The 18,596-nt window shown below is 37.8% G+C and overlaps 3 protein-coding genes and 1 pseudogene across 15 annotated transcripts; 1 reads left to right on the top strand and 3 right to left on the bottom strand.

Annotated features, from left to right (window-relative positions):
* Window positions 1-229: 229 nt before the first annotated feature.
* LOC131015063 (protein KAKU4-like) lies at window positions 230-7,017 on the bottom strand (annotated as a pseudogene).
* A 142-nt stretch (window positions 7,018-7,159) lies between these two features.
* Window positions 7,160-10,542, top strand: LOC131015064 (uncharacterized). 12 transcript variants are annotated; one of them, XM_057943263.1, is made up of 4 exons: window positions 7,160-7,236; window positions 8,411-9,287; window positions 9,900-9,937; window positions 10,146-10,164. In XM_057943263.1, exons 2-3 carry the CDS (start codon window positions 8,416-8,418, stop codon window positions 9,934-9,936), a joined length of 909 nt encoding a protein of 302 aa, XP_057799246.1. In that variant the 5' UTR covers window positions 7,160-7,236; window positions 8,411-8,415; the 3' UTR covers window position 9,937; window positions 10,146-10,164. The 12 variants fall into 12 exon arrangements, with proteins under 12 accessions (XP_057799246.1, XP_057799255.1, XP_057799258.1 ...); XM_057943268.1 differs by having other exon boundaries at window positions 7,189-7,626; XM_057943271.1 differs by having other exon boundaries at window positions 7,227-7,419.
* Window positions 10,543-11,573: 1,031 nt separating this feature from the next.
* On the bottom strand, window positions 11,574-14,259 carry LOC131015062 (cytoplasmic 60S subunit biogenesis factor REI1 homolog 1-like). The gene is made up of 5 exons (XM_057943262.1): window positions 13,943-14,259; window positions 12,821-13,402; window positions 12,528-12,697; window positions 12,208-12,423; window positions 11,574-12,001 (listed from the first exon to the last, which is right to left on the bottom strand). Exons 1-5 carry the CDS (start codon window positions 14,045-14,047, stop codon window positions 11,842-11,844), a joined length of 1,233 nt encoding a protein of 410 aa, XP_057799245.1. The 5' UTR covers window positions 14,048-14,259; the 3' UTR covers window positions 11,574-11,841.
* Window positions 14,260-15,026: 767 nt separating this feature from the next.
* LOC131015061 (probable E3 ubiquitin-protein ligase RHG1A) lies at window positions 15,027-18,538 on the bottom strand. 2 transcript variants are annotated; one of them, XM_057943260.1, is made up of 6 exons: window positions 18,232-18,538; window positions 16,129-17,324; window positions 15,995-16,045; window positions 15,828-15,926; window positions 15,546-15,710; window positions 15,027-15,392 (listed from the first exon to the last, which is right to left on the bottom strand). In XM_057943260.1, the coding sequence occupies exons 2-6, from the start codon at window positions 17,308-17,310 to the stop codon at window positions 15,240-15,242; spliced, it is 1,650 nt and encodes a 549-aa protein (XP_057799243.1). In that variant the 5' UTR covers window positions 17,311-17,324; window positions 18,232-18,538; the 3' UTR covers window positions 15,027-15,239. The 2 variants fall into 2 exon arrangements, with proteins under 2 accessions (XP_057799243.1, XP_057799244.1); XM_057943261.1 differs by having other exon boundaries at window positions 16,129-17,318; window positions 18,232-18,448.
* Between the last annotated feature and the right edge of the window lie 58 nt (window positions 18,539-18,596).

Below are 18,596 nucleotides of genomic sequence, written 5' to 3'. Positions count from 1 at the left end.
AGAAAAATGATTGATTGTATTTATAAATGAAGAATAATCCCATCTCCCGGTAGTGGATACGGAGCATATAGTGTTAATAGGCAAAAATGCTCTATTTCTTAAGTTGTTAATAGTATTGTAAGTAATTAATTTGTGAGATAGTGTTTGAAAATGAAATAAGATTATCTTTCGTGAACATTTAAAAAAAACTTACATAGAAAACCGAGGGAGTATAGTAGTATATGAGAGGTAATTATCAATAAAAAAATCATAAAGGAAAAAAGTCATCAACAGCGTATTTGGTCGCAAAGAACAGAAACAGACTGCTCATGTTAATATCAACTCTCTAATGACGTAATTGAGTTTCACACAGCAACAACTCTCAACGAAACAAAATTAATCCTATACCTTTCTTCCTATATACTGATCTACAACATATACAATGCACGACGTCGTCTACTTACCTCTTCCCCTGCTTCTTGTGTAGTATATACTTGCATTTCTTCCTTGTTGCTTCCCACCCGTGATGCCGTGCTGTCGCTCTTCGCATTGCACGCCCAAACTAGTCCGACAACCACTTGCCGCGATACTGGCTCCGGTCATGATCGGGACTTCCATATAAGCTTCGCTCAAAAGCACACAATTACCTTCGACAGTGTTGATGTTCTCCCTTGAAGTATACGCCATATGGTTTTCCATTTGATCGTCGTGCTCAGCCACGCCTGTCGAAATACTGCAAAACAGAATGGTGGTTTGTTTCGGTTTTGGGTACAAGAATGGGAGGAAGGCAAGGCAAGGATAGCCAATGACATCATTTTACCTGACTTGAGATGATGACGGACCATTTGCACTCTCTCTTCCGACAAATTTCGTCACCTTATTGAAGTGCAGATCTGTGAAAGAAAGATTCAATGAAGGTGGAACATTTAATTCGTATACACTGCCATGCAAGTTAAAGGTCATTACTAAAGGAGACAAAAATTCTCAGGGAAGGGTGAGGCAAAAGCCTAAAAATGCAACTGAGGCAAAACATGTGAGAACAACAAATAAAAACCAAGATTTAGTGATGCCAAAATGCCAATATTTGATGTGTAACGGCAGAACTAAGGACTGGAAATGACTCCTAAAAGAAACCCTGTGACGAAAACATCGTGCTGTAGCTATGCTGCATCTAAGCAGTTAACTACAAGGATATGGACATCTCAATGCCAGTAACTTATCCATTTCTTTAGCCAACACTAGTGTTCATCCTTTTTTCCTTTCTCGCGCTGTAATTTACTGAGCTTCTCAGTCTTTTTAGTTCACGTTCCAGCTTTAAAGTTTCCCCTCTTTCTTCATTGTTGTTCTCCTTGCCACTCTGCTCATGCCATCGTCGAACATCTGGCAACCAATAAAAAGCTGCTCTTGGAAATAATAAGGGCTCCCGTACAGCAGTAGACTCAAACCACTAGATAGGAATGAATAAATAAATAATGCTGGGTGGATTAAATGGCATCATAACTAGTAAGACAAATACAAGTTGAATTTCATGGTCACCAAGAGAAGCAGGGGCAAGGATAAAACCTAGTATAGTACTCACAATATAGCACAAATATACTAACCAACGAGATAGAACAGATCAGGACGGCCAAATTACCAGAATGTTGCTCTTCAGCATGGTTGGGACTTGACGGGGGAATGAACTTAGACGCAGAATATTCAACATCTGCCTGAACAGCTTCTGGAACCTTGGGAGACAATTTGACGTGTTCTCAGATGTTACAAGAGTGCCAGCAGACAATGCCCCATGCGAAGATGTATAGTTCCGCAAACTTTAAAGATGTATCAACAACTTACTGCAACCACCATAAAGGGGAAAAGGAACACATTCCCGAATCAAGTACCTCATTGTTTCCAGAATCAGAAATATGTGGCTTGGATGACAGTGCTTCACTTTCCGTACTGCCTTGCCTTGACTTTAGAGCTAAAAGAGCCAAAAAAAAATAATATAATTCAGTGTTTTCTATATATACACATGGTAGACCTACTCACTGCCTGAACAAAGCAATAAATGATTTTTCTCTTGTGTACCACTAATTTCATGTGGCAACCTGACACCTATAATATAGAACAACCAACCTGCTAGAGAGCTAACTGCATCTACCAATGCATCTATCCGCTCATGTAACATTAAAGAATGTGGCTCAATCGTTCTCTCTCCCACAGCAAACACTTCTTCACCGGCTCCTGCAGACCCTCGTGCAACTTCAAAGTGTGATGGATCAGTTTTAGTTGATGGACTGCAGACCATATCTTCTGCTGCCCTTGAGCGCACTCTCCGTAGTTCTTCCTGAATATTCCATGATCCAGAAGCAAAAGACCTCTGATTCTACATGCTCCGATTAGACAACCAACAGAATGATGGTGAACAGCAATGAGTGGCAAAAGTCGCAAAACACACACACACACACAAAAAGGCTTGCAAAAGTACAAAAGAGTAATGGTGATATAAGTCTTAATTGCGGGCCCAGAAGAGGTCACTTTGCATGAGTAACAAGAGACAATAAAAAATGAACCTCTAAAGAAGACTCAAAATAATGGCCAGCTGAATGTAAAGTTCCTTCCCGAAAAAGCTTCATTGACACTGTTGAGGGGGTATTCAACTCAATACTTCTCCTAGAAGACATCCAAGGAGACCTGGTTTTCATGTAGGATATGGCCAAATCCACTGGAGAACCTCCTCCATTTTCCACCTTGGTTTGGTAAAATTGAAAGAAATCAGAACTTATGTTCATGACAAGATGCATTGTGAATCTTGAAAGATTGTAAAACTTAAGAGGAAGTAAAAACGACGTAATCTCATTTGAGTACACAACAGGCAGCTACAATTGACTAGATAAAAACAAAAACAAAACCATTGATGTAAAATGGGTCAGACGCGATTATTCTCCATTCTATATTAACAACAAAGAAACAATAAGAAGGAGAAGAATCACCAACATGTTCAAGCGTTGTTGAATTAAGGTTAGAGGAACCCTGTGCCAACTCTGTCGCTGAACTCAGCCATGCTTTTTTCTCTTGAATCCATCTTTTAGCTTCCTGAACAGCTTTATCAAGAATATCAGCATTTTCTGTCCATAAATATGAGAATTGGATTAATGAATGGCAAAACCACAAATGAAGAGTTTCTAGACTTTTTAGAAAGCAATACCATGATCGAGTTTGTTCCCTGGAGAGCCGACACCAGAACTTTTCTCCCCTGCTTCGGTTGACCAGTCTATAACCCGTGAATTAAGAACTTTTATCAACCTGTCACGCTCTTCACTAAAAAAATTCAAAATGAAAGGATAAGTTTTTATAAGATGAAAACAGCGATGCTGGAAAAGATCAACATTATCAGTGTATAAGTTATCTATCCACGGGTAACATTTTTCTCTTGAATGCAAAACTGAACAATAGCAACAGTCAGAAGGTCCATACACTGCATTTAAGATTCTTGTATCTATTCGTCATGTTCAGACAGTATAACAGAGAAGCATTTGATCAAACATATCAGAATCGAGACTATTATATATGTGACCACATTAGCACAAAAACATGATAATAGCAAAAGTTGAAGTTTTGAGGAGTGATGCACATTATCTGATTGGATTTTTCCCCAACTTGGAAGCTTCAGATTGTGTTTTGAAAAAAATTCATTGCGGTCAACTGGTGAAGATCAAGCAATTTTACTTTTTTTTTTCTTTTGTTTGGAGCAAAATCAAGCAATTGAACTTTAACCAAATAGCAAAGGTTTAACAAATCTGCCACTGCATTGACTATTTTGGTTTCTTCTGTGTGTTAGTCGAAGACTGTCAATTCTAAATGGTTATAAAATAACTTCTGAAAACTTAAAAAAGAAAAAAAGAAAAAAAAGAAAAGAAAAAGAAAAAAGAAAAGAGGAAAAAAAAAAAAAGGTAACAAGACTGAATCTTAGCCATCTCGCCAAGTTCAGCTGGAGTGGTCATTTAGGCTGAGATACTGGCCAAAATGAAATCAAGGTTACTTTGTTCCTTACTCTGTAATGGAATGAAATGTTCCAGTCGGAATGGAGCTGAATTGACAACCAACATAGCAGAGTGACAATAATAAAGGCAATTGCAGCTACAAGTTTAGAGAGTGCTGGTTTCACATACATGAGAAGTCAATAAATGGCATACACTTAAGAGCAGGAACCAGCAAGCACATGGGTTCAATTTAGCAACCACAATTTCAGAGGATAATAACCAGAACTTATATGTAGCATGGTTACCTTGAAAAGGTTTCCTTCATTATAAGCTGCTCAATCATCTTTTTGGTTTCACTCGTCCACACACTCATTTGAGACTCTTGTCTGTGTGTCATCATCTCTGAAGAAGTTGCATTTTTCTAGCATAATATGAACAAACAGTCGGAACATTTGATTCCCAAGAAAGCATCCATTAGAAACCAATTACTCAGAAATTGCTGTTTTCTAAATAAAGTGGCAAAATAGATTAATACTGTCAGGTTCCCTTCCCACCGTAGGTGTACAAAGTGTTACATGTGAAAGTGCTCCACAACTTTCATCACATTCATAATAGACACCAATTTCCTATCATTAGGTAATGATTAATTCAGACACAAAACACAGATTACAGATCAACTAATATGGCATTCTGAAACACCTCCAAACAAGCTAAGCCACCGTATTTTGGGACCAAAAATGAATTGATCAAATGCAAAACCATAGAAAGTGTACATGAATTAGTTTTTGTAGAATTTTCTTTTTACTGGGGAAAGGATTTTGAATGGAACCAAGATTCTTCTAATTGTCTTAAGAATGAACTGATCAATACATACACAAAGAAATGGGTGTCATCCTCTAACAAGAATCAATGCTTCCCATAGGCATAGCTCGTCCACAAAAGAAAATTAGAATTTTGAAATTTTGACTTTTTTTAAGGGAAACTAAGTCATAAAAAAAAGTCAGCTATTACCACTAGGCTGATTTGACATCATTGAGATCTAATGATTGTGCATAAAAATAAGCAACTTACATTGTTTAATGTGTTTTCTTGATTACATGGGATCTCAGGAAAATTATCATTGACTGTATCATCTTCTGTCCACACAAAGGAAAAAAGAAGAAGAAGGTGAAATAACAAACACAAGAATAGGATATGGTGAGGGGATAGAAAGAAAATTACATGCATACATGTCAGTTAAAATGGAGACATATAAAATACAGTTCAGGAATTGACTATGCATGTATCTTTTAAAGACATTATGACGCATATCGATGGAATCGGTATCTTATATTTTCTTTAATATAGTTATTAAGGGCTAATATGTTTAAGGTCATAATAAATGGATGGACAGGGCTTTTGTTTCAGGAGTCGTATTGTTTCGTTACTTAATAATAGGGGTGGAGTTATTTAGGATAATTAAGTAAAGCTATGGTCGGTTGAGTCGACAGGTTTATCTGATTGGGCAGGAAGATTGAAATCTTCTTTCAGTCTTCCTGATTGGTACTTGGCATTTCGGCAGGCTTCGACCTGAATTTGGGCAAATTGCTGGGTAAGCTGCCTGATTGTTATTTCATTTTCTTCCAGCTTGTCCAGTTCAATTTATTTCCATTTGCTTTTATAAATTTCACTCTTGATCTGGCCCTTGACTCTATCACATTATATTAGAAAAAAGCATTTTACCACCTCAAAAAAAAAAAGAAAAAAGCATTTTACAATGATCATACGTCTTTGAAGAATCAGAGATCTCCAAATTGGACTTTCAAACTTCGTGTCATTTCAGAAAAATACACTTCATTTCTACATTTATCAACAAAAGTATATAACAAGTTTCTTCGAAGCTCAGACATATAGTTCTAGAACAGTATCCTTTGAGTCTGCCACTAATACACAATCATCAGTCATCACACACACATAAGACACATAATACCACACTGCACCACTCACACATGAGTGATAATTTTCTGATGGATTATTAAAACCTTCTGTACCAATCAAAATCATTTCGATTTTGCGACTTCCATCTCCTAACAATATCTGCATACTGAAATCTTAGAAGTGAATCATCGATATTATCATAGCTTTTCAAAATAGGAGCAAAATAAAGTACAGCTCTAGAAATATGACTATCCTAGAAGCATATATAATTCACCAAACGACATCCTCATTTAACATGTTTATTACTAGTATTTATGGTTTTTTTTCCCTGTAGCTTCTTCACAGTAGCGTTCTGTTACCGAGTCTATCCTTCCAAAGAGAAAGATCAGAAAACAAATAAAATGAATGAATAAAGAAGACATCTCAGAGGAGTAAGATGATTGAAGTAGAAGTCTAGTTTGATCTTCTTCTTCACATAAATTGCACCCTTTCTCCACATCTAATTTGCTATTTCTGCAGTTCTACATGTGGAGTCCATCTCCGTTTAAGTCTAAGAAAATACTATTTCGATCAAACAAGGTAGGTTCAAACAACGGCGAATGCACTCTTTACTCGACATTCTAATCCAGCTGCCGACTCAAATCCTACATCTATGGCTTGATCACTTGATTCAACTCACATGCATTTCGCACATTGAGCAATAAAACTTACAGAAATGCACAACGATATGAAACAATGGCGCTCATAGCAATCATAAAATGGAACGTAAAACAACAATAACGTAAAAACTGTAGTGAAAACAAAATAAGAAGAAATTGAACGCAGATGAAGGAGCACCTGAAGCGTAATCCTCGTCTTCAGAAGAAGAGGATCCGGACTCGGAGAAGATGGAGCATAAGATTTTCCCGGCGCCGGAAGCAATGGCGCGGGCGGAGGGAACAACGACGCCGGAGAACCAGTTAGGGCTTTTCGGCAGCGGCAGGCGGTGGAGGACGATCGTAGGGGGTGGCGGCGATCCGCTTCTTCCGGCGGTTCGCGACAATCTTGCCGCCGGCGCCGGATCGAGTATTTACCATTAGTTAATTCTAGTATTTACTAACAATTAATGCATTTTTAATTACACTATAGATTATGATCTATATAACTTCTACTATTTCATAGACTTGTCCTTTAATTATGTTATTCTTTTTTTTATCCCCAAAAACGCGGTAAAATAAAAACCACTGTATTTGACCTCAAAAAGAAATGCATGGTGAAATGACGAGATTGCCCTCCACCTACCCTCAAAATTCAACAGCGTTTATAAACAGACGCCCATCTCAAGTTTACTTTTCCATTCCCAGACACTGTATTTTCAGGAGCTTTAATTGACCAGGTTTCTCTCTCCTCTCTCTCTCTCTCTCTCTCTCTCTCTCCTCTCTCTCTCGCTCTACTACTTACTTGCACAAGTACAATCGGTCAAGCACGCCGATGTTTCTTGAATTCTTTTGTGCCGTATGTTTAGTGGGATGGTTGACTATTGGGTAAAAGTGAATTGGATCGTTTGATTCTTGCGCGGGTACTTATCGTTTCGATGTGAAATTGTTGAAATTATTTTGCCAATTGGTGTGCTGCTGCTTTGAACTGTGTATGGAACTTTGCGAGGGAAAGATTATTCTGGGGTATTGAGCTTCTTTTCTTTCCCCCCTTGTTTGTTTTCTTGAGATGAATCACTGCGAAGCCAGCTATCTTTAGACTGTATGATTCCTTGTTTTGTCTGAAGAAGGTAAGGAATAATTTTGAGGTGAACTCATGCTTTGATGTTGTAGTTAAGCGAGTAGCTGATATTCTCGTTCCCCTTGTTCAATGGAAAAATAGAAAATATGGAGTATTTTATATATATGGATATACGTATATAATTTTGGTTTGATGAGCTTTTTATAGAATACACCCTCCTTTCTGATTCCAAGATGAAGGGGGATTTCTTCTCTTTTCTTGGAAATGTAAAGCTTGAAACAATTGTAGTGAGTTTTCAAATTTCTTCGATCATTTTTAATTGAATACGTTTCGTGAGTGCTTGTTGGAGGCTGAGGTACTCTCAAGTTTGCTTTTGTTTTAGTTCGATTAGATGTTTTGTGTTTCATGGATGTTCGTCTTGTACAGCATTTTGTTCATATTGTGTGCATTATTCTTCAAAAGCTTTCATATCTTCATGGATGCTGGTCCGAGTTTGTGTGTGGTTGTTTGCATGTGACAATATTGGAGCTACTGTTAAGCAGGTGCAAAAGTAGACCAAATTGAATATATTAAGGCAGAAGATAAATGTTTTTCCTGTAAGAGTAGACTGGCCATCAATGTGCGATGACTAAAGATTAAAAAGTTTTACCTACATCTGCTGATGCCATCAAGACATCTACACATGTTCCAATCACCCGATGTGTGTTATATAACTCCTACCCTCATATTTTTTGTGATACAACTTTCATTGCTTGTCTATGTTTTAACCTTGTAATGAAGAGTTTTGGACTTGAAGCATCATGTTTACGGGAACTTAATTTTTCGGTCTCCAGAACTCATGGTGGAAGAGAGTTCTACACTTATGATGGAGGAGATTCAGTTGTATACCAACTGGGATGATGTCATGTGTCCCATATGCTTGGACTTCCCTCACAATGCTGTTCTTCTCCAGTGTGCATCATATGAAAAAGGATGTCGTTCCTTTGTATGTGACACGGATCATTTGCATTCCAATTGTCTCTACCGCTTTAAACAAGCAAACGGGATGTCACCGGAAGGCAAATCTCCAAGTACTGCTGAAAATATACAGTGTGTGGGTTCAGGATCTGACAGCAAACCAGCTTGCCCCTTGTGCAGAGGAGAAGTTACTGGATGGGTAGTGGTCAATAAGGCTCGTATGTATCTGGATGAGAAGAAACGCTGTTGTGAGGAGGAAAAATGTCGATTTACAGGTACTTATTCTGAGCTCCAAAAGCATGCTCAGGTGGAACATCCTCATGCTTGCCCTTCGAAAATAGATCCTGCACGCCAGCTTGATTGGGACAATTTCCAGCAGTCCGCTGAGATCATAGATGTATTAAGTACTATCCATTCAGAAGTTCCACGTGGAGTGGTTCTCGGCGATTATGTTATTGAGTATGGAGATGATAACTCTGGAGATGATTACGATGACTTCCCCGGGGATGAGGGAAACTGGTGGACATCTTGTATTCTGTATCAAGTTTTTGAAAATTTTAGGACATCTAGAAACCGAAGAAGATCAAGAGTCAGCGATTCCAGAAGAGGAAACCGCCGTTTGAGTTTTGATACTTCAAACTCTGATGAGGGTTCTGTGTCTTCTGCGGAATATGCAGATTACAGAGCTGATGAGACTGATGATGAATATGTCAGTGCAAGGGCATTATCCAGACGAAGAGTTGCGGAACAGAGGTGAGCATTAACATTCTATTATTCTATATTGTTCCTTTATAGTGTAAGGTTGGTTATTCTTGCCTTCTTGGTGTTCTTCCAAAGTATTGATTTGCCACCTTCCAAAAACGAAAGAAAGATAAAACTTGTAAGACTTTATTACCACATTAATTGTTGGTTTATAAGGTAACATGCTGTGTGTTTCTTGATAAATCAAACTTGGTATTGCCGTATATATTCACTATTGATTTTTTCATTCCATGTTGGCTGTTATCCTTAATCTGCGATTGGATTATTAAATTAATCAGTTTGGATTAACTATTTTCTATTTATGATCCTTCATGTGAAAGAGTTTTACTTAGCTTCACATCTTTATATGATTTCAATACCTAAAATTATAGTCATCCAAATAAAATGATTTATGAACTAAATTTGTCATTGATTGAACGATGTGTATGACACTATACAAATATTTGATTATCAAGAGTGTGTGTCTTTACCTGGAAATGAGACATGTCTAATAATGATTTAAGTTTTTAGCAACTAATGTCTAATTCGTGATCGTTGGTGGCAATGAGTAGCTTGTAAGTTTCTCTCTTTTCTGCACATTCACCGCATCTTTTGTCCTCACAGCTCTCGAAGGCGTCGTTCCCGCTTCTTTGACAACTAGGGTAAGCATTTACCCGGAACACTCGTACCTCATTCTCTCGCTAATTGCAATTTACCATTTGATGAACCCGAGTTGTATCTCTTTAGTAGGCATCATATTTTCAACTTCTTGATCTGATTAAATCTTTGCAACAACGTACAACTACCCTTGTTCTGTAGTTCATGTTACTCCGTTTATACATTATACACACTCTTGGTAATCCCTTGCAGTAATTGTGCAACAGAATAGAGTTCATCATAGGGTGTGGAATGGAAAAGTGAAAAAGCTTGCAGATCTCGGTCGGGGCAGTAGGCGAACAGCGGATGCCAAAGTCATATTTGCAGGGTTGATGATGTAAAATTCTCAGGTTGGCACAATCAATTTATCAAGATTGATGTTCCTCTTAGGTCACCTTGTTTCTTATACTTGGATTGCAGGAGTGTTTGGTTTTAGAAATTAGAACTTTAACGTGCTCCGCTCTCTAATAATTGTTTAATTCTACCCCTTGTTAATATTTCTGGGCAGACTTCCTTAGCTTCTTAGATAACTATCATGTCTTGAAATCAACTACTGCTAGAATTTGTCTGTCAATTGGAACAATGTTTATAAATGTATCATTTCATTCCATTGTCTGAGTGTCTTTGTTGATTTATGGGTAATATTTGTTGTGCTTCAATAGTGGTGTTTGTGTCCTAATTTGCTAAGCAGTTGAGTGCAAGGAATAAGAATCAAAGATACTTGGATAATCAGTGGAGTGTTGGGATGAAAAAGTTGTGTGTTAGAAATATAATTCTTTAATTTATGAAGGCGATATCAATATGGCAACAAAAGGAATATGTTTGATTTTCCGCTTTAGTATAATAATGATTATATTCTATTATTACAGGTGGGGCTGATACTCCGATGTCCCTTTCGGCTTATTTGACATTTCCTATTTAAATACTACTCCCTCCGTCCCGCGAAGCGTGACCCACTTTTCTTTTTGGGTTGTCCCACGAAGCTTGACCTGTTTCTAAAAATAGCAAAAAAATTACCCTTTATTCACCTTTTCACTTTTCCACCTACCACACTTAACACACAAAATATCAATTTCTTAATTCCCGTGCCGAAAAGAAATGGGTCATACTTCATGGGACGGAGGGAGTACTAATCTCGAATCAATTTTTGGATTTGTTTAATTCACAACGTGATTGAGCTTTGGCCTGGTCAAATTCGGAAAAATATTTTTGATCTTGTATATCAATTTTATTATTGTAGTCACACGATGATGACGTCATAAATTGGTGAATTATGCTAATCAAAATGTAAATATATATTTTACAAAAAACGTAAGATAATATAATACTACGTGGACTAGTTGCATTATGCCACATCACGTTTTTGACGCTGAAAACTTGACTGGTATTTCTTTTTCAAGATTAACTTAAATAGATAAAAATAGTGATATAAACTAATTCATTATTATTATTTATTATGAGATTGAAACTTTAAAATATTTTAAAATTCTTTATAGTTTTCATATTTTGAAATAACTTTATTTGATTTGTACTATCCCGTTAAAAGAGTAGAATTAAAGAAATCATAATAATGAAAATAAATATACTCAAATCATAGTATGTATTATGGATCGTAAAAAGTAAATGCCCTTAAGGTGAAAGGGATATGGAAAACTCAATATTTCAACAAGCCAAAACAGAAATAAGATTCCAGTCACAATTGAGCCGTATACCGCACAACCAAAAACATACAATATTTTAGTATCTTTAATACTGCAAAAAAATTACTGGATCTAAAAATTTTCAGATATGTCTGTTAACATCATGTGAACTCCTCTCTCCCCCATCCACTTCTTCCATGGAGGATAACAAGGGGGGGAAATGTAGCCATATGAAACACTGCTGTAACGATAGCAGGTGGGCGCAAGGACTAATACGTGCAGTTCTTGGGGAGGTTGCGAATGACATTACTCTTCATACCCATTTTAGAGCGCATCGCCTCAACACCAGACGAGTTCATCGCCTTCATTACTTTCATCCGGACTACGTGCTCTCTTGACTGCACAGTTGCAAGGCCCATGCTCTTGTACCTGCAATTCCACATCAACATGCTCAGCAAATTCAAGTCTGCATCTCTTTTTCTTTTACATCTCAAAATCCCCACTCCCATGCCTCACCCACCAAGACCAATACGCAGGTAAGAGAGGTGATGACAGTAGTGGTGACTGGTGAGCGATACTACAACCTTTTATTAAAAAAAACTATACATGGAGTAGAAAGGGCTCAATGGACATACCTAGCAGCTAATGCAGCGGTGATCTCACTGTGTAAGGCTGTGGGACGATGTTTCTGGCGATAGTATTTCAAATAGTCCCTAGATCCAAGCATTTTCGTCGTTGTTGCACCGTTATTGCGCCTGGTGATGACAAGCTCAGAACCACCACTACCAAGTGCAACAGCATTCTCCATGTCACCAACGGCAACCAGTTGGTTTCCATCCGTGCCATCATAACTTTAAAACCAGAAACAAGAAGTTAGAAAAGTGATCAGAATGAACTAGAAGTGTAGAGTAACAACCAGTCAGAAGTGTCAAAACTACTACGCAGAAACATATACCTGCTGCTGTAATCATAAAAATCTTCAAGCTCTGCTTCCTCGTCTTCACTTCCATCGCCATAGTGCACTTTGCAGTGATTTTTTGCCTCCATATGCTTCCGAACTGCCTCCAAACTACTGAAAGGGTGACATCTCTCATTGCAGTACAAACACAGGAAATCTCGTTTAACCTGAGGACGTAATTAAAAGTCAATTGGAAGTCACAATATACAAAAAATAGTAGATAACCCTAGGAGACGAGATATTATTAATGATGTCGAGAAACATCATTGATAAGACAACACAATCATTACCTTGAGGCCCAGATATGTGAGAAGACCTTTAGGATCCTTCAGATACTCGATATCTGGAATGAAGAACCCATGCTTCTTGTGCATGTGTACCATACAGCTCTCTAATGTATCATGCTCCAGATCACACATAAAGCAACAAGACGGGTCCAAAACTTCAAAATCATCACCATCCTCATCTTCATCCATATCATCATTAGAAGTACCCTCGTTAACTTGTAATTGTTTCAAAGAGTCACTGGCTTCACCAAGTAAATCTTCATTAGGATCAACCTCTTCCCAGTCACTCTCCTCACTTTCTTCATCTTCCTCCATCACATGATGCAGAGGTTCCTTCGGCGCACGGCGTGTAAGAGGTTTGATAATCGTACTCCCTTCATCTATGTTGCCTGTTGCTTCAGAAGCCCTTATTAAGTGACTTTTAGACTTCAGGTGTTGTTCATGGGCTTTCAAACTTCTATACCCCTTGCCACAAAGGCCACAACTGTAAAGCATGGGAGTCTCATTCAGCTTCTTTTTCTCATCAGCAAGTGCAGATTGTCTAGCTTGGAAGAGTGTTTCAGTCACTCCTGGTACACCAGCAACCTTCACAACGATAAACAACACCAAGGCAATTACATATAGGTAAATCAAGCAGCAGGGTACGATCAAAGTGGGCAGGACAAAGGAGCCTAAATAAATTCAGAACACAACCACTTCATTTCTTCAAAAGGAAATTGAATACCAGACAACTTCAATATAGCAAAATACAACATGCAGTGTTTCTCAAGTCCAACATTATAGTAAGGCACGTGATAAATGAGCTTAATCAGCTTCAAAGCAAAGGAAAACTCCCATACCGAATGAGGATTTCAAATACGAGGAAAATAACTTCATGAATCAACACGTAGCGATAAATTATTTGCCAATCCTTTCTATCAGTAGAAAACTCCCCCTATGATTGTACACAATCCTATCAAAGCTCATAGTCACTTTCGCAATACCGATTCCACCCAAATAAAAAAACTGTTCCTCAAAATACACTAACATACTACAATTAATCCCTACTCCTATAATTGGAACTTCTTATCATAATTAAGAAAAACATTTCGATAACCAAAAAACAATTATTGAATCATACGAAACCTTGCGTTTGAGATTGTAGCGGTGCCACTCGGATTTGTAATGGAGCTTTTGTTCAACATCATCTGCGAATTCTTTGTTGCAAGCGTTGCACGTTAATCCCGGCATCTCCTTCCTCTCCTCTTTTCCCCTTTTCTGTGATTATAATTGCTGTGATATAATCAAATTGAGGTTATTTTTTGAGTGAAGGGTTTCTTCAGCAGCCGCTTTTAAATTTCTTTGCAGATCTGTATTTATAGTGGAAAATCTACGGTGTCGTATGCGCTTGCGATAGGCGTTCTGAGACGAAGTGCCGTCGTTTTGGTCATTTCTGTAATTTACTTCTTCTGTTTTGAATTTCTAATTTTAGGCAATTTGAAGGTCGGTGGAGTGTGGACTATTCTTTTTTTTTTTCCTTTTCTTTTCTTTCTTTTTTCTGGCCGACTACTTCTAAAATATTTTAGTTATTTTTAATGATATATATATGTATATACATATATATTGAATTATTTATGACCAATTATAGACCAAAACAAAAAGGTTCTAATTAGAGGTATGAGCTATATCCAATTTTTTTTTTTAGTATTAAAAAGGTGGGGTGAACTGAAAACTCTTTGTTATCCTTCTTACTATAGTGACTTTAAATTTGAATATTATCCATCTTATCTACTTAACATGTGTGAAAATTTTCGACTTGCTAAAACACTCCAATAACATTAAATGGTTAGACAAAATATTTTTTTTACTCCAATAATCCACAACATTTTGAAAATTGATTAGATGTATTCCTCTATCTTCATGTTTTTAGCATCTTCAAGCGTGGATATGGTGACGTAGGATCAGATGATAACGTTATCATCGGAAATATTTGCAGCAACAAGAAAAACATAGATATTGAGCTATCTTTAAATATATTAATTTGTGCAAATAAGATAAATTTTGTTGATACTGCATATCAATAGTAATGATGATGACGATATATGTATGGGATCATTCATAAACATTGATGTTACATAACTATATAGTAATTATGGTTTATTTTTTAATATAATGTGTCGTGTAGATACCTTATAACAACCCAAAGACGTAGATAATCACAAGAGAGGAATTCAGAAATCGCAGAACTTTCACATTCAGATCTCACAGTAGACACTGGAGCGTGAATATCTTCACCAACTGAGGTAAAATTTACATGAAAGAAACCAAAACAGCCACAATAAGAAAAAATTTCAAGAAATTGCACTTGATATGTATTCACAACGATGAATATGTGGCGCCAAGCCAGCTTGGCTTCCTTCGTCTCTGTATAAACGAGACACTTTCACAACGACGAAGATGATTGTGATGGCGCTGCAGAGGCTTTGCAGATGGGACACCAGTTCTTCACCTGCAACCACTGGTTTATGCATACTGCATGATATCCATGCTGGCATTTGACCAAGCTCCCAATCTCGTCTCCGCTTGCATATTCTTCCTATGAAAGATGCATAACTTCATCACTCTCTTGAACCACAGGCTTCAATTAAATCACCAAGATATGATATGATATGATATGAAATAACGTGGTCTCATATCCAAGCAGAGAAAAGAACACTAAGCAATTAATCTTATCATAAGGAATAATAACCTGGCAAATACTGCATTTGATGTCATCACCATCCTCGCCCGATTCTGAGGTTTCTACTCTTGATGGGGTCGCCTCATATACCCTTCTCGTTAGGCACTTTGACAGTGCTTCTTCTGAGAGAGCTGTGCTCACTGTACCCATCCTTTCTTCTAGAGCTAACAATTCCTGTTTAAGAGGAACACCGCTTGATTTTATAAGTAACATAATAAATGCAGCAAAAGAGACGCGTGGTACAAGGTTGCTGTCCAACAAAATAAGAAATCATAAAGAAGAAATCCCGACCTCGTATGTCATGTTATCTATATCCAGTCTCATGTCTCTGTGTTGGTCATAGAGGTTGAGGCCACTGAGGAACAATCTGGTCTCCAATGCAAGTATTTGCTGTAAATAACGAGCGTTGATTACCAAGCACAATTTGTTGATATTGTGGCAGATAAAGATGGCAATACCTCGTGTGTCAATTCTTCATCTTGTCCAATTCTCTCAAGAGCCATTAATACCTGCAAAGAAGCACGCGTTTCAACTAGTCCAATCAGAGGGATCAGAATAGCCAACTAGTTTTTGTGCATAGAAAAGCAAATACCTCAGCAATCCCATCCATGTTAAACCCGCGTAACACATCATGATTCATTAAATGAGTTAATCCAGATTCAGCAGAGGCGAAAGACGTTCTTGACGACGAATTATCACTGTTAATCCCAGAAAGATGGTGAGATCTTGAGCCACTTACTGAAAACTGCTGTAAATTACTCCCATCATCAACATCAAAAGGCGTCTCGTGATCATTCCTAGAGAAACTCACAGCAGGCTCCCTAACAGAAGAACCGTTTCTTCCATCTTGTCGACTGGAAAACCTCATTCTAGCATTTACATTCATTGATCTCCGGCTCCAAGTAGAGCTAGAGCCACTGCTATCCTCTACAGAAGCAGAAGTGCTATATGCTAAATCAGAGAAGGAGATGCCACTGGTTGTTGGGGAGGTATGCTCTACGTTGGGTGAAGCTGTATTCCTTCTCCCTCTACAAGGCGAACTGCTTTCTCCTTCCGAACTTCTCTTATTAATAACGTTCTTCCTTACATATGCTGATTCTGGTTGCGAACAACTAGGTGGTACAGCATCTGATATAGAATTGCATCTCAGATTCCGCAAGCCATACCTGCTTCCATTGATCCTATTAAACGGCCTTAGTGCAGAGCTTCTAGAAGCTGACGGAACAGGGGAAGCTGGTGAAGTACTTTGGTTGCGCAATTCAGATTTACAACGAAATGGTTTTCGAGGACCAACACTAGTTGATGCACTAGAACTCCCAGCTTCAGTCATATTAACCTCTTTGGACTTGGTCATTGGTTCTGGCTGATATCCACGTAGATTACTCGGTGTTGACACAATCCCTTGAGCTTCTGGCTCAGTTGATAGACTACTCTCCGTCTCCGATGGATCAGACGTCACTTGAGAAGTTACTTTTCTCTTGGAATCGACACATGACCTTTTTGCATTGGTCACGGTGGAATTACTTCTAGAGATCTTCCCAGTAGCTTCATTTCCACTTGAACAATGAAAAGAAGGCTTAGAGTATTTGCTTGTATCTGAGATTCCGATTCTAGCATTCTGACCGAACTTAATTCTTCCACTGCATCCAATCCGGTTGCAAAACTGAGCACTTTCATCCCCTTGAGTGGTTGCTTCTCTGAAAGCCGTTGCACTGTAATTCTTTCTGGGTGTCACACTCCCGCCTGCTCCTCTTTTGCCAGAGGACCGGTCCATAAAAACGGCTGTTTCTGTTTCAAAACAACACTTATTCTCAGACTCAAACCTTTATTAACACCCCTAATTTTAAAGGGCAGGAGAAGGCACCATAGAATCATGAGATGGATCAAAGTATCAAACAAATCACATTTTTCCGACCTCACTAAACACAAACAAGAATAGCATTATGAAGGAAATACTCCCAAGAAACAGAACTACTTTGAAAAATATACATACAGTAATACATTATATGATTCAATATATGTAGACTACATGAAGATATGAGAAGCATGCTGCAGAAACCATCTAACGATTGATTACTATTTGTAACAGCAGCGTGAGCCTAGAACATTAAGCACCAATACATGTGTAGGAAACAATCCTGGCAAGCAGAAACCATTCATCATAGTTACAGAAGTGAAAGGGATCAACAAAGCAATACCATGGATTCCACAACAAATTCATTAGCTTATTTTTCCTATCTGATTAACAATCACAAAACAAACTAATATGTGTATGATTGTCATAAAACGACGTCAGCAGAAATTGGATGCATATTTGAAAATGAGGAGAAAGAAGAGACTCGTATAGTCAAAGTGCCGTTTCCCTACTTCAAGGAATTTTATCTTATGTTATTGCTTCAACACTTGCTATTTGTCAAGCAATACTTCACGGAAACAAAAACACAAAGAAAAAAACAAATTCAAGCAGCGATTATGACACTCTCTTGTAAAACAAACAATCTGCATATTCAAAGTAACGAGCCTCTCTCTCTCTAAATAAAACAGAAACAACAACAACAAAGCTGGCGATGATAAAATCAACACAAAAACCTCAAACATGTCCATAATCCAATCACGATTCCGAAAAATGATCAAAACTTCAACAAAAAATCAATCGAAAAAAAGTAAAAAGCGTAACATCCATCAGAAAACAGACCTTACGATGATGAAGACAATAATCCTGCGTTTGCGCTTCTCTGCCTTCTTCCCCAACCTCTCGTTGCTTTCTCTCTGGCAAACAAAAGCGAAAAAAGAAAGTTTCAACTACTACGCGATACGAGAAGGGGCTTAGCCTTTTTTAGAGAGAGAGGGAGAGAGAAAAGTCTCTTTAAAATGAAAATGGAAATTGAGAAATGTAAGTATAGATACGTGCGCGTGCGTATGAGTATATATGTGTTCGTGGCAAATTGGGGAATATTAATATTAATATTAAGAAAAAGTTAGCAGTAACCATAAAACATGAAAAAAAATTCATTCCCTTAAATTAAAACAAGCAAACCTATGCTCCTGAAATGCCGTCCG

The sequence above is a fragment of the Salvia miltiorrhiza genome, chromosome 3, assembly GCF_028751815.1.
Source record: "Salvia miltiorrhiza cultivar Shanhuang (shh) chromosome 3, IMPLAD_Smil_shh, whole genome shotgun sequence".
Lineage (NCBI taxonomy): Eukaryota > Viridiplantae > Streptophyta > Magnoliopsida > Lamiales > Lamiaceae > Salvia > Salvia miltiorrhiza.
This window is presented reverse-complemented; position numbering and strand designations above follow the sequence as displayed.